This window comes from Astatotilapia calliptera, chromosome 10 (assembly GCF_900246225.1).
Source record: "Astatotilapia calliptera chromosome 10, fAstCal1.2, whole genome shotgun sequence".
Classification (NCBI taxonomy): Eukaryota; Metazoa; Chordata; class Actinopteri; order Cichliformes; family Cichlidae; genus Astatotilapia; species Astatotilapia calliptera.
The window spans coordinates 1,455,522-1,470,793 of record NC_039311.1 but is presented as its reverse complement, the minus strand read 5'-3'; the positions used below and the strand labels follow the sequence as shown (position 1 = coordinate 1,470,793).

Sequence of the window (15,272 nt, the reverse complement as noted above, 5' to 3'; positions counted from 1 at the left end):
CACCAAAGGTCCTGCTTCTATCATTGAAGAAACATCTCTAAATTGAGCCCTGCAGCTTCTCATACTGAACTGGAGTTTGTTATTCATGCATTCATTTCATCACGATTGAACTACTGTAATTCACTGTTTACATGTCTAAACAAAAACTCCCTGGAGCGCCTGCAGATTGTTAAAAATGCTGCAGCAAGGCTTCTGACTAAAACGTCTAAGTACTCTCATGTAACACCGTTGCTTATACAGCTGCACTGGCTCCCCGTTGAAGTCAGAGTCCATTTTAAGATGCTGGTTCTGACCTTTAAAGCTCTTCAAGGACAAGCACCAGCCTACACCATTGAACCTTTACAGCCCTATGTAGGAGGTCCCTGAGGTCATGTGATCAGGGCCTACTTGTTATTCAGCACACAAGACTGAAAACCAAGGGAGACGCAGCTTTTGCCACTGTGGACTCACTGTGGACTCACTGTGGACTCACTGTGGACTCAATGGTCACTTTGAAAAAACAACTAAAACACATCTTTTTAGAATTGCATTTTGTTAACTTTTGACTGTTTTTGTTTTATACTTTCTGAAGCACTTTGTGATCTTTTTATCTAGAAATGTGCTGTATAAATAAAATTGTACTTACTTACCTTTCCTGTTTGTCAGGCCTGGTTTCAGTTGTCATTTGCTATTTGAAGGGTCAAGTTAAAGCCACTAATCAAGACTAGTCAGTATTCACTACACAAGTGTAACTTGAATATTTAGTATAGATTGTTTTTATTATTGTCCAAATGTGAATGTGCCTACCTGAAGGTTACAACACCAGATCTTCCCAAAAAGTTAATTCTGTTCATCTGGATGCAGGGTCAAAGGTCATGACAACTGACCTCATAGGCCATTGTTCATTCAGTGGGCGGGTTTCAGTCACTTTCGATTCAATTCAATTTGATTTATAAAGCGCCAAATCACAACAACAGTCGCCTCCCGGTGCTTTATATTGTAAGGTAGATCCTACAGCACCTTTTTTACACTTCCTCTGTGCCTACACACCACGCTGTGTTTAATTCCACAGTGTGTTTTTTGTCGTGTCGTCCTTCCCTCACCCCAACTGGTCGCGGGTGCTGCTGCCCCTCCCTGAGACTGGTTCTGCTGGAGATTTCTTCCTGCTGAAAAGGAGTTTTTCCTTCCCACTGTCACCAAGTGCTTGCACAATGCAGGTCACCTGACTGTTGGGGTGTTCTCTGTGTTATTGCAGGGCAGGTTTATCTTACAACACAAAGCACCACGAGATGACTGACTTTGTGCTTCGGTGCTTTAAAATCAAATAAAATTGGTTAAATGATTTCTTTTCAAGGCCTTTATTTCCCCGGGATCGAGTGTGGATGTCTTGGTTGCCACAACAGGTCTTTCCTGATGAATATTTCAGTGTTCAGGTTTCAGATGTATGCATTTGGTTGCTCTGTTTAAAACACATTATGTCAAATATCACACATTTGAATTGCAGGTAAGCAACTTATAGACCACCTTTATATCATCCATCCATTCGCTTATCCTTTTCAGGGTCGCGGAGGTCACTGGAGCCTATCCCAGCTGTCATAGGGCGAGAGGCGGGGTACATCCTGGACAGGTCGCCAGTCTGTCACAGGGCCAACACACAGGGACAGACAACCATTCACACTCACATTCACACCTATGGGCAATTTGGATTAATCAATTAACCTATCCCCACAAGCTGCATGTCTTTGGACGGTGGGAGGAAGCCGCAGTACCCGGGGGAACCCACGCAAACACGGGGAGAACATGCAAACTCCACACAGAAAGACCTGATGGTGGAATTGAACTTTGCTGCCCACGGTTATATTTAGCTGAAATTAATTACCATGAAACACAATCAGAAGTGGATTGATTAATGAAATCACAATAATGCTGATTTTTTGTTGTCAGAAGTTATTGCTCTTTCCAGCTTTAGCTGCTAAATAAGTTAGTTTAATGTAATCATATGCTGAAAAGAGACAAAGGTTCGCCACTGTCTATGCTCTGTACAGACACATGTCACTGTTCAGCTGTGGCTTTCAGTAGAGCTCTCTATTTCTATATTATGCTGCTTTGTGCGTCTACACCATTACATTTTTCATGCAAATGCCTTGAACACCTTAGCATTTACAGAATGTCTCCTGACATGGACGTTGGTCTCCGGTTCTCCCCACAGACTTTCAGTGGGATTCAGGTCAGGTTAGGAGGTCAGGTGTGCACGTGAGTAACATTCCCATTAGTCTTCTGGAGGTAGCTCTTCACCAAGATCGATGTTTGCATGTGTGTAAGTTTTGGATTGTTGTCGTGTTGAAAGACAAATCAGGCCAAGATTTGCTGCCGACTGCTTGAGCTTTTCTTCCATAATCACAGATTCTTTCCACCTCGATGAGTTTCCCAATTCCAGAGACACAGAAGCACCCACCCAGCATAATACTCCCACCACTGAGTTTCACTGTGGGTTGTACTATATAATATAGACAGCGCCTCTAAGGCCAAAGGGCACACTTCCAGTATGCATACTCTTTCTCCGGGTTGCCTTTAGCATACTTCAGCTTGAAGTTGTCTCTTCTACATAAGTGTTTGTCTTTTCTGCAACCTCACAGACCAATCCTGTCCTGGTTCCAGTGACTGTCTTCTTCGAGGCTACAAGTCCCAGCATGGCTAAGTCATCAGTATCTTGACACTAGTTTTTTTCCAGTCTTTGAAATCTTCCTACCTCTGCCAGGCTTGTTCTGTCCTGTGTGGCTCTCTTTGAATTTCCTGACGATACTTCTCGCTCCAGTTCTTCATATTTAGAAATGCTGTGATAACTGTGACGTTTTTTGTTTTGCTTTTTTGTTTTTACTGTGTGGAAATTGGAAGGTAACTTTTAGTTTAACTTTATTTTACAAGTTTTGAGCTTTCCAGAGTTAAAGCACATCATCGCACAGCAGTGGTTCGTGCTATGGCTCAATAAAAAGGTTCGTTGTTTGGAGAGCTAATTTAGAATATTTTATTTTCAAGAAAACTGGTATGTTTAGAAATGCAATGAAAATCCTTTGCTTTGTTAAAAAAAAGCACTTCAGACAAAAACTGTAAATAAATAAATAAATTGCTGTTGCAAAAGAATTTCCCAAATTTCGAAAAACTAAATCTTTATCTTAGCTTGCTGTGATGGCAAAGCCACACATGGTAAGCTCCACACCTCATCATTATTGGATTCACTTTACTTTAAATATATCCTACTTATTGTCCAATTGTCTTTTTGTTAAAAAAAACAAAACAAAACAAAAAAAACAACTATTTGTTTATTACTTCAAAAAAAATCTTCTTTTCACTCGTGTGTACTTAATTTCGTTCCACCTCATGCTAACATGTGAATGAAGCTCCTTGAATCTTTGAATATTGTTTATTTATTTATTTTTCCATCACACCTTCCAGTGTTTATGCACACATCTTAACACTGCAAGATCAAAGTTCTGTTTTATGATATATTCATACATCTTTGTTTGAGTTACGGGGTGTGGCTTCTCCTCCTGTCTGGCAAAAGGTTGTGAGAGCTGAAGTACCACTAACAGCCTAATTGGATGATACCACATGCTTCATTGCCTGGGGGGTGTTTCAAGTTTGTTTAATTGTTTTGTATTAGTTGGTCATGTGACACACCCCCTGGTGCATCCTTCGGTTTAGCTAAACCAGTATTTAAGTTCCCCCCTGTGTCAGTTTGTCTTGTGTTTGTTTGAGGATTTGGTAATTGTTATCTTGAGTTTAGTTTATTGAGTTGACCTCTTTTATTGGTCTGCCTGTTTTTCTGTGTTTGTTAAATATCTTTTCATACTTTTGGGTCATTCAAACCCCTTTTTTGAATTAAACACCTGTGTCCTTTATGCCTTACTGCTTGGTCCCTGACACTTACAAAAGTTCCATCTATATCAATTGTTTTGCAGTTTTTGCACAGGTATACAGCATCATTTATTTGTATATTTAAACGTGATTTTATCTATTTTTTTTAAACAATGTTAAAGGTGGAAGACTGTTAATCGAGGTGTGTGCAAGATGTTGTGCCTAAATTACTATCTAAGCACTGGAAAGCAATTTTTTGGTGTTTGTATTCAGCATCACAGTTTATGAGTGTTGGATAGTTATTCTCCAAACTCAGAGCATGGGGATAAAACCGGATAAAAAAGGCGAGCCACTTTATGTAGGTTGATGATAACCTTTGAACAGGAACAAAGTCCAGAAGTGTAACAAATACAAATGGGGATCATAACAAACAATCTGACAATAACAAAGCGTGAGACAGGACAATTTATACACCGAGGGCTTAATGAGAACCATTGGTCATTGTGCCTAAACTCATTTACATACACATTTTTTCTTTGTGTCCTTCTGAGCCCCACACAGGTGAAGACGATCACCTGTGACCACAGAGAAGGAAGTAAAACCGACACTGGACATGAGAGAAAGCCACCTTTCAAAGTAACAGAGAAACAAGAATATCATCAGACAAACAGATGAGACACGAGGAATTAAAGTCATCATTAGAATATCAAATTAGAGATCCAAAGGTTCAAAAACTTGGCAAAATAAAACCCAGATTACACAAAGTGTAAATGCAGAGGATTTTGAAACGGGAGTGAAAAATGTGGACTTTTGTGTACATATACAGAATTTCATTGTACAGGGAAAGTGTTTCTGTATTGTCCATATGAAAATAAAACTTTGAAAGCTTGAAACTGGGCAGCACGGTGGCACGGTGGTTAGCACTGTTGCCGCACAGCAAGAAGGTCCTGAGTTCAATTCCACCATCAGGCCGGGGTCTTTCTGTGTGGAGTTTGCATGTTCTCCCCGTGTTTGCGTGGGTTCTCTCCGGGTACTCCAGCTTCCTCCCACCGTCCAAAGACATGCAGCTTGTGGGGATAGGTTAATTGGATAATCCAAATTGCCCATAGGTGTGAATGTGAGTGTGAATGGTTGTCTGTCCCTGTGTGTTGGCCCTGCGACAGACTGGCGACCTGTCCAGGGTGTACCCCGCCTTTCGCCCTATGACAGCTGGGATAGGCTCCAGCGCCCCCCGCGACCCTGAAAAGGAGAAGCGGAAGCGAATGGATGGATGGATGAAGTTTGAAACTTTGTGTCTGTTCTATTACACTTATTTAAGCCAAAAATAAAAAACACACACGATTATTAACAGTATCAAAATCTGTTTCAGCACATGTTCATGTTTATTATTTATTTATTTCCAAAGCCCTTATATGGCATATTTTGTCCTCTGCATTTAAGCCATTCACTCAGTGAAGCAGTGGGCAGCTACCAATCCAGCACCCAGGGAGCAGTGTGTGTGTAGAGACAGTACCTTGCTCAAGGGTACCTCAGGGTAGCGGCTCGGTGGATTCAAACCCCCAACCTTCCGATCACGGGGCGACCACTCTACAAACTGAGCTATACAGAAGCTATCCTGTATTATCATGCTGTAGGTCTTCATGCTGTTGGTGCAGCCGCAGCACGGCCCTGTAGAGCTCTGATGAACCAGCTTACAGAAAAGCTGTTAAAAATGCAGACATGCATTGGTTCATGCATGCGACTGTTGAGTTCACGTGCTTCCTTTCTAAATCCCCCTTTTTCATTAATGTACTTTCCAATATCTGAAAGACACTGTCTTTGCCTTATGTATCAGGATATGCTACATACAGATATCGTATAACTGCAAGTGAGCAGTTACATGTCAGATCCTTGTTTTTGTTGATGAGAACCTCTGGGCAGAACGAGACGAAGAGGCTGGCCTCCATTAAACTGATTTACATGCACACATTTTCCCCCTGTGTCTTTATGAGTTCTACACTGCACCTGGGTTCATCTTCATATGTTACAGGAACTACAAACAGGTGCAGACAGAAGGACAGGAGAATAGATCAAAGTGATTTTATTTTGACTATTAGATGAAGGTAGAGGTGGCAAAGGAAGCCTGATGTTGTGGCTGCACTGATGCGTGAGTTAAGATTTAAGAGCCAGTCCTGCAGGTTTTAGATGTGTCCTTGATCCAACACAGCTGATTTAAATGGCTAAATGACCTCAACATGTCCTGAAGTTCTCCAGAGGCCTGGTAATGAACTAATCATTTGATTCAGGTGTGTTGACCCAGGGTGAGATCTAAAACCTGCAGGACACCGGCCCTCGAGGCCTGGAGTTTGACACCCCTGGGTTAGGGTTTAAAGGGCTAATCAGCATTTATCCGAGCAGTGTACACTTCAGAATTCATCCTGCTGTTTCTATCAGCAATCCCATCATCACTCAACGCTAGTGACCTGGTCTTACTGGCAGCTGTAGAACTGGTTCTACAACGTTGCTGTTTGCTGACAGTCTAATCTCAGGCCTTGCTGTTCTTGACTGTGGATCACAAACCTTCTGTACTTCATGAAGGTGTCTTTTTTCCTACACGGTCTTTCGGGTGTTTTGATGTTCCTGAGATAGCCAGTGCATTCATTCTTTTTAAGGATGTACCAGATTGTTGGTTTTGTCATCTCTCTTACTTAGAGCCGCAGTGAACAGCTAGGTCCAACTCCAGACTCCAGATTTTTTTATCTTCTCATGAAATGGCTCGTCAGTCAGTAGTTCCATTACCTTTCAGCCCCTGAAAATGAAATACTGTATAAAAATGACAGTGGTTCTGAAACAGTTTCAGTGTTAAACTCACTGAATTAAAGTTTAATGCCTGCATTTTAGTCACATATTTACTGTTTAAAATCCACTGTAATGACATACAGAGACAAATTGTATCTAAACATATGGACCTAACTGAATGGGACATTCTTGGGGGAATAAAATACAATTCACAGTTTATGTTCAGTCTATTTATTGTTCGGTGTAATCTCTTTGTGTTGCACTCATCTCACATTTTTGCATTTGCTCCATAATCCTGGAAAATTGCTTTTCATTCTACTGCATATCTATAAAAATCTCTCTCTCACCCCCTGAGGGGTATGTGTGTTTTTCAAGTTTGGGGACACTACCAGATGCCTGGGAGTTTTCTGGGAGTGTTCTGCACATTATCTTAGCTGTTCCTTTTTTTTTTTTTTTTTTTTTGTGTCCCGTTTGGATCTTTAGCATCAGAATTGTTGTCTTAAGGCCAAGAAAGATGCCAAGCGGATTTATTTTACCAAGTGGATCATCATGGCCTTGCCATATTGGTCCACTTGATTGACCTTTATTATAATTATGAATTTATTTTATTTTCAGTTGCTACAAACGGGACAAACATGACTGGGGGATAGGACAGGGAGAAAGAATGAAAGAAAGAGAGGGAGAGAAAGAAAACCAAAGGGGAGAAGAGACGGTGAGAAGGGGGGAGGAAAGAAAAAAAAAACACCTGGGTCACCAACAACAAAGAGCAACATAATAAAAAAAACGGCACCATCACAATAAACTAGCTAGCAGTAGATATCAGTAGATACTAAATATTAAACGATATTGTGCAGCACGCAAGATAGACAGCGCATAATGTGCTTTGAGGCAGCAGCCAAGAAAGCTGTAGTCCGCGTCTGTGAATACCTGTGTGCACACCTGTGTGGATCAGCATGCTTGCATTCCAAAGGTTTCTCCATGTAACGATCTGCTAGGGAGTGTGGGGGGGCCACAGCCCCGTCCTCCAGGGTATGAAGCAGGTGTGGAGGAGATCAAAACTCCAGACATCCAGAGGCCCCCAGAACACAAGAGACCAAGGAAGACCAACAGAGGGGCAGCCGCGCCACTGTCCCAGTAAGAGCTGAGGAGAGTCCCAGATGAGGGCTCACTCAGCAGCCGCGGAGCAGAAGCCAGGGGGAGTTGCAATGACGCGCCCGTGAGCTCCGCCGGCAGCCAGCCGTGCCTGAGTGACCGAGCCCCAGGCCGAGAGGCCGAGGGCACCCCACCTCCGAAGTGGCCCGAGCGAGCCCCAGGCTCCAGGCCCCGATAAGCGGCCGCCAAGGAGTGAGCCGGTGTGTACCTGGACGCCCATCCCCGGACACAAAGAACCACCAACGCACCGATGTCTGAGGGAGTCCGCCACCGGCAGGGGAAGTGGTGGTGGGTGGAGATAGGCCTCCAAACCTTGGAGGGCCTGAGATGTCCCCAGAGAGGTGGCGTCTGATACCCAACCTGACATATAGACACAGACATACAGGCACACACAGATACAAACATCCATTCCCACCCTCATGCTCTCATATGCACTCACTCCACACTCAACCAACGTGGAGACAGACATAAAGAGACGCTGTACACACGATCACACTCCCCAAGCGTACTCTACAAACCGGGTCTAGGTACCCTTGCCCCTGGAGGGGGAACTGCACCCAGACCCAGGTGGTGTTTCCCTTTTCCCTGCGGTGGGGAGAGGCAGACCGCCCCGACTCCGCAGCAGCAGGGAGGCCCCACACCCCAGACCGCAGTCGGACGGCCAACTCCTCCTCCTAGCCCCCCCGCTCCAGCAGGCCGCAGAGAATGGGGGTGAGAGAAGACTCCAAACCTCCCTCCACCCGCTCATTGTAGTGTTGATGCATGTGTGTTCTAAGGTGCATTTAAAACCCAGGAGGGCATGGAGCTACCTACCAGAGAGCAGCAGGTAAGCGCATGGTCCCTCCTGCTAGCCCTCAATGTCTACGTGTATTTAAAATTGAGAGGTGGGCAACGACGCCAGGGGTGAGGTGTACACCCTGATGGTACTTTGGATTCCGTGTATCGTGCCCACCCCCAAGATCCTATATGTATGTGTAATGAGAGTGTGAGTAATGTGAATGTCTAAGTTGTGGGATAAAATTGAGGCAGAGGCAGCCAGAAGGGGACGGAGGGGGGGGGGGGGGGGGGGGGTAGCCTCCTCTGCACCCTGGTGACATACCCCTACTCCAAGGCCCTGCATGTGTGGGTGGTTGTGGTGGAGCGGGAAGAGGGAGGCAGCTGGAGATGGGGAGGGAAGTAAGGGAGGGGCAAGTGACCCCTCCCTGGGGCCAGCTCCCCCGCTGACCCCAGTAGGCACCCCCATACTCCGCGACCCGCCAGGGAAAGGGGGCCCAGGCCCATCCAGACCGGGGCCCAGTGCAGCAGCGCCCCCCCCGGCCCAACAGAGCCCGGGACAGTCCACCCAACCCCACCACAGAGAAAACTGCACCCACCCCACCATCCACTCATCTTCCAGACTACACAAGACAATAGACGCCCAGGCTGAGATCTTCCTCCACCTCTCCTGTATCTCCCCCTCCTGCAGAGAGTTCCTGAAGAGAGGAAAGCTCCTGCAAGGTGTGACAATCTCCCCCACCAGTTGAAGAGCCCCCCAGGTGGCTCGATGCACCGGCGGCACCCTGCGCCAGGAATGGGCCCCCATGCACCCACCCGCCCACAACCCCGGCAACACACAACCCCCCACCCCCACTAGGTGATGCAGCTGATCAAAGGAGCCCAGAGCAATTGATCTGATGTGGTGGCCGAGGCTGTATCAAGACTAATGTAATCTAATAGATAATTTCTATATTGGTTAGAATTAAGATTATTTTTATTTTTCCAGTTCATGAGGACTGTTTTCTTGGCTATGCATAGGGCAGTGAAAACCATATGGGCGATATTCTTTTCTGAAGTGACATTATCTAAGCTGCCCAACAAACACACTAAGGGGGAAGTTGGAATGTTACATTTCAGACACTTTGATAAGTCTTCACATATCTCACGCCAAAACTTCTGAACTGGTGGACAGAACCAAAGAGCGTGGATATAATTGTCCGGTGAATTGCCTTGACAGTGTGAGCAGTTGTTGGTAGACGTAAAGCCCATCTTGAACATCCGATGACCTGTATAGTGCACTCTATGTAGTATTTTGTATTGAATTAATTGCAGACTGGGATTTCTAATTAGATGAAAGGTTTTTAAGCAAATCTGAGACCAGAAGTTTTGGTCTAAGTTAACTGATAAATCCGCTTCCCATTTTGCAATAGGAAGGGATATTGATTCATCTAATTTAGAAAGTGTTCTGTATATTTTAGATAATAATTTGGGGGATTTAAGAGTAAGAAAATGTGCCGCACTTAGTGGTGTTTGTAATTCAACTTGACTGAGGTTAAATTTCTTTTTTACTATGGATTTAATTTGTTGATATTCTAAAAATCTTTTCTTGTTGATCCCATATTGTGTAACTAGTCTGTCAAATGGAATAAATTCTGTTCCCTCTAATATATGTTCTAAGTATTTAATTCCTTTACAACTCCATTCAGGGAAACTAATCATATTATTGTTTTGTAATATGTCAGGGTTATTCCAGATAGGTGTACGTTTGTATCTTTGTATCTTAGCTGTTCCTAGGATTGAATTCTTCCGGAGAGAGACCTCGGATGCTGTGCTTGGAATCTGCTGGATCCACTCTTCCACGTTGTGATCTGAAATCCAGATCATGAGCCAAGATGAAATGATAAACCTCTATATTGGTCGACTTTTTACTTGTGACTGTGATAAAAATCCGTGATCAGATCAGTGATGCAGCTGAGATCAGGAAAAGAGTACTGCAACCACTCAGGCTCTAACAACAAAATGCAAAGTGCTTTAAAGACATCCGATTATGAAGAGATACCAAGGCTACAGCAGCAGAATCAGCAGCAACACTGGAGCTGCAGTCTCAAAGACACATCAGGGGCTAAATCCTCTGGTTCAGCTGCAAACGTTTTATTCACCATCTCAATTTCTGTGAGCAACTAAAACCTGCTCTGGAAACTGAGCCGCCTACATAACGACACATGTGTGTTTTCTCTAAAGGGTTTATGCCTGTCATGTGACTGCAGTTCTGGGACATCCCAGTAGGTGGAGGTGTTGCGTCATTTTACCAAAACAAAAACAAAAAAAACCGCCTGAACTAGAAAAAAACGTCGTGACGTGTGCAGTCGTAAAACAACGTCATGTCTGTACAAGCAGCTTATGGCTTAGCCTAAAAGCTAACATCTTATTTTTGTTTTTTTTTGTTTTTGTTTCGTTTGGCGGGTCGGCTTTTGTTCTAGATGGAGACCCAGAGCCTACCATGAAACTCCGGGTCCAGAATGACAGGTGAGCTGAAGTTTAAACGGGGCCTAAGAAGAAACATGCTAGCTGCTAATGCTAACGGCTAGCTGTGTGTAGGAAACGCTCAGTTTACCTGTTAGCGGTCACTAAGCTGCTTTGGACCTTTTTTTATTACTATTACTTGAAAATGTCTGGGGGGTTTACCTAACGGTAGTTACGTTGGTATAATGAAATGAGTTATATGGAAATAATGTCAGAGTAATTCACTTTTGTGAACTTTAGCCAACCTAAAAAAGCAGATCTCCAGTCGCATTCGTGCCCCAAAGTACCACAGTACTGTCAGAGAGGAGTCTCGGCTGTTTTAGCATAAACAGTGCTAAACCCTTCATTACTTCTTAACACTTTATTAACGTCTTTACGTCGGTTCTCTCTGTCAGTTGACACGTAAACATGGCCGTGATCGTAGCTGCAGCGGGACACACTCTGACCGAGGCTCTTGTGTCTTAGGACTGATTCCAGAAGAGTACTGAAACTGAGGGAGTCTCCTACTGTAATGCAGCCTAATTCAACTGAGCGGGGAGGTCACGCGGGAAATGGTTTATCCCTAACTCTGCAGCCAGAGCTTTTCACCAGGGCACCTGTCAGTGGTGCTGCTGCCTCCAGCCCTGAGAGCAGTGAGGTACGAGTACCCATGACCGGTGGTCCCGGAGAGTCCAGTGGAGGTGCGTCATCCAGGAGATGCAGGATCAACTCCCACAGCCACACGCATTCACACGCACATAATCGGGCGCCCCCTTCCAGTTCAGAGCCCGAGCTTGACCCGCCCGACCCTGATCTGGACTCTGGAGAACCCAGCGCCTCTCTTTCTGAGCTACGCTGTCTCTTCCGCTGGCTCCAAAAGAGTCTTCCTTTCCTGGTCATACTGTGCGCTAAGCTGGTGATCCAACATGCTCTGGGTAAGCAGGAGTGAAGAAAACAGTGTCACCACAGCTGTGAACACAAGAACGCATGTCATCGTGTCTCTCTTCCTTTACCAGGTTTAGCAGTTGGGATCGGCCTCTTCACGACCTTTCTGTATGTGAATAAAAACATTCAAACTCAAGTCTTTCTTCAGGTGAGTCAGCAGCTGAAAAACTGTTGATTTGTGATGCGTTTATGAATATTAATTAAGTCCCTGATACGACACGTTGTCTGTGTGCAGGATCGTCACTCAAAGCTGCAGTGCATATGGCTGCTGCTCTTCCTGATCTCCTGCACCTTACTGCTTTACTACACCTTTCTCACAGAGACACTTTATCATTGGTAAGGCACGATCCATTGTGTCACCTCACTTATCACTAGAAATATAGTGTCCGACCTAAAAGTGGAGTGTGATCAGATTTGTTGAAGAGCATTATGCCGTTTAACCCGACTGTCACCCTTCCTCGTAGCCTCATCCTGCTCAGTCCAACCATTGAGCGGCTGGGTTTCTGGGAGACACTCTGGGCAGTCGGCGTCACCAACTTTGTAATAAAGTTCCTCTGCATGGGAATCAAGTGCCTTATTCTGCTGCTGCCCTCTTCACTGGTGTCCTATCGAACTCAGGTTTGATTTGTGGATTTATTCTCGACATTGTTGACTTAATGAAGAAAACCAAAGCCCTGTTGGCAGGGCTGGTTCAGTAGCTTAAGTTTATTTCTCCAGGGCCGGTGGCTCATGTTGACTGAGGAGCTGGGTCAAGTCCACCAGACTATAGCGCCTGTTCCACTGTGGTTCCGCTACCTAGTCACCTACCAGGAGACAGAAGGCACCCCTGGACTTACACTCGGGGTCCTGTTGGCTTTGCTCTACCTCATACTAAAGGTGTGATCCTACAGCTTATATATTTTTGTAGTATAAATGCTAAAAGGGTTCTGTTTCCTGTTGACAATTACATCGAAAACTGTTGTTTTCTCTCCCTTTTAGCTTTTAGGATTGTATGGTCAGTGGACGTCTTTAATGAAAACTGGGAGGCTGTTCCTACGAGTCGAGGTCAGTGTTAAACAGCTTTATCTTTAAATTGTGAATTAAAGGTAAATGCAGATTGTGCTGAAGTGTCCGTATTGAAGTGTGTTTCCATGTTATTTCTCAGTGCACAGGCACAGCAGCCACGAGGAGTCAGTGTAACGAGGCTGGAGATGTCTGCCCCATCTGTCAGGGAGAGTACAGGGAGCCACGTGCACTTCTCTGTCAGGTAAAACGACACGTGCACACTTCCAGGGCCTGCTGTACGCTGCCACAAAAGTGTTGAGTCCCCCCTCATTTCTTTATGATTTGCTCCAAAGGAGCCAGACTTTTCTTTGAACACTGGCTGCTTTTTACTCATCTTCAGTCCTGTTCTTGTACCTGATCATTTTCAGAGGAATGCTTTTTTTAAATTTCTTTTGTTTATTAAGCAATTTAAGGCTGAACTCTAAGTCATTCAAGCATAAGAAGGCACCCAACTCAAGGCCCAGTGAATCAGTGTTAAGTCTTCACATGACAGACACCCCGACAGTGAACCAGCTGAAATGGTTTCTGTTGGGACTTTGTTGCTGCCAGCCTGTCTCAAAACATTTGTTCCCATTTCTTTAGCTGAATCTATAAAAAGTTTACTTGTTCATAGAAAATCAAGTAATGAGGGGTGGCTCAGGACTTGAGTACAGTCCTGTATTTGCTGCCTCAGTGTTCGATGCTTCTGTAAAACACTTTTAAATGGTGAGGTCAGAGTGTGTACAAATGTTCCCTGTCAGATTTTATATCAGGCACACAGCTCTGTGACATAGACTGTATATAAACCAGGGGTGGGGAACTCTGTGTCCTGCAGGGTTTAGATCTCACCCTGGGTCAACACACCTGAATCACATGATTAGTTCATTACCAGGCCTCTGGAGAACTTCAGGACATGTTGAGGAGGTCGTTTAGCCATTTAAATCAGCTGTGCTGGATCAAGGACACGTCTAAAACCTGCAGGACACCGGCCCTCGAGGCCTGGAGTTTCCCACCCCTGCGTTAGAGGAATGCAAATTTAGGGTACCTTTATATCGGCTTTATTTACTTTACAAAAGCTACAACCGCCTATTTATGGAGTCTTGAGCATAGAAGTGCGCCCCACCTGCTGTTGAAAAATGTCTGCAAGGGGCGGCCAATCAGGACAAAGCTGGTGTAAAGAGTGACGAAGGAGCTAAAACAAACTTGAAGAAGTTCAGTAGCCCTTTTCAGGCACTTTTGAGTGTAAAATGTGTTGATGTGCTTTCACTTCTCCGCTGTGCAGCACATATTCTGTGACGAATGCATCGCTATGTGGTTCAACCGGGAGAAGAGCTGCCCCCTCTGCCGCACAGTCATCACAGAGAAGGTCTACAAGTGGAGAGATGGAGCCACGTCTCCACACCTGCAGATTTATTAATGGTTCAGGTGTGGGATATTGGTATTATTTTGTATGTAATATGTGACTTTTCATGGCTGTCAAGCCCCACTGACAGATAACGTCGTACACACTGTTTCATTAGTCAGTTAAAGGCTGGGCTCCTTGCTGGCCGGGGCCAGTGAAGGTACACAACCATAGGCACGTTTCTGGCTTCTCTTGTTAAATCTCCAGCAAAGAATTTCTTCTTCTCACAGAAATTATTTTCTCACCCTCGAGTATTTTTTTTGATTTAAGTAGTTTTGCTTTGTGTTGCTTTTCCTCACCTTTAGTCTTTGAAACTTTCCTCGAGAATGAAAATTTCATTACTTCCACGTTTTTTTTTTAATGTTTTGTGAATATAGGAGCATAAGAGAATTACACACAGCACCTGATCCCCCGTCTTGTCTAGTGTTACCTAATTTCTGATCGCAACTATTCCGATTCATCCAAACGAATGCGCCAAATAAAAGCATCTGCTTCAGTTGTATCGTTCAGTTTGAAATCAGGCTGCAGAGCTGACCTTCTGGAACAACTCATAGGTATAATTGCTCATTAATGTGCACACAGTAAACTTCTTGCTTTCAGCTTTTTTGGGGGACTGCAGATTGTGATACTGATTTACACAAATTATTTTTTTACAGGGCTGACGTTGCCCCGTTTTTGTAAAAACCAAAGACTGGGAGAAACATCTATTTTATGTACAAAAATCATTTCACTGTTATTTTTATCCGCTCTGACCCATGAACTCTGATTAAAGATCTACATTTAAGTTAAGAGTTCTTGGCTTGATTTGTGGAGCAAACTGGGACCAGTTCCCTGGTGAACAGCTTCCAGTTTATGGGAAAAAACTTGGACGTTATCACTG

General features: G+C 44.4%; 1 protein-coding gene across 2 annotated transcripts; it reads left to right on the top strand.

Annotated features, from left to right (window-relative positions):
• Nucleotides 1–10,843: 10,843 nt before the first annotated feature.
• rnft1 (ring finger protein, transmembrane 1) lies at nucleotides 10,844–15,181 on the top strand. 2 transcript variants are annotated; one of them, XM_026181776.1, is made up of 10 exons: nucleotides 10,844–11,046; nucleotides 11,509–11,957; nucleotides 12,039–12,115; nucleotides 12,203–12,303; nucleotides 12,432–12,585; nucleotides 12,685–12,843; nucleotides 12,946–13,011; nucleotides 13,112–13,213; nucleotides 14,273–14,415; nucleotides 15,049–15,181. In XM_026181776.1, the coding sequence occupies exons 1-9, from the start codon at nucleotides 11,021–11,023 to the stop codon at nucleotides 14,405–14,407; spliced, it is 1,269 nt and encodes a 422-aa protein (XP_026037561.1). In that variant the 5' UTR covers nucleotides 10,844–11,020; the 3' UTR covers nucleotides 14,408–14,415; nucleotides 15,049–15,181. The 2 variants fall into 2 exon arrangements, with proteins under 2 accessions (XP_026037561.1, XP_026037560.1); XM_026181775.1 differs by having other exon boundaries at nucleotides 14,273–15,181.
• Nucleotides 15,182–15,272: the final 91 nt, after the last annotated feature.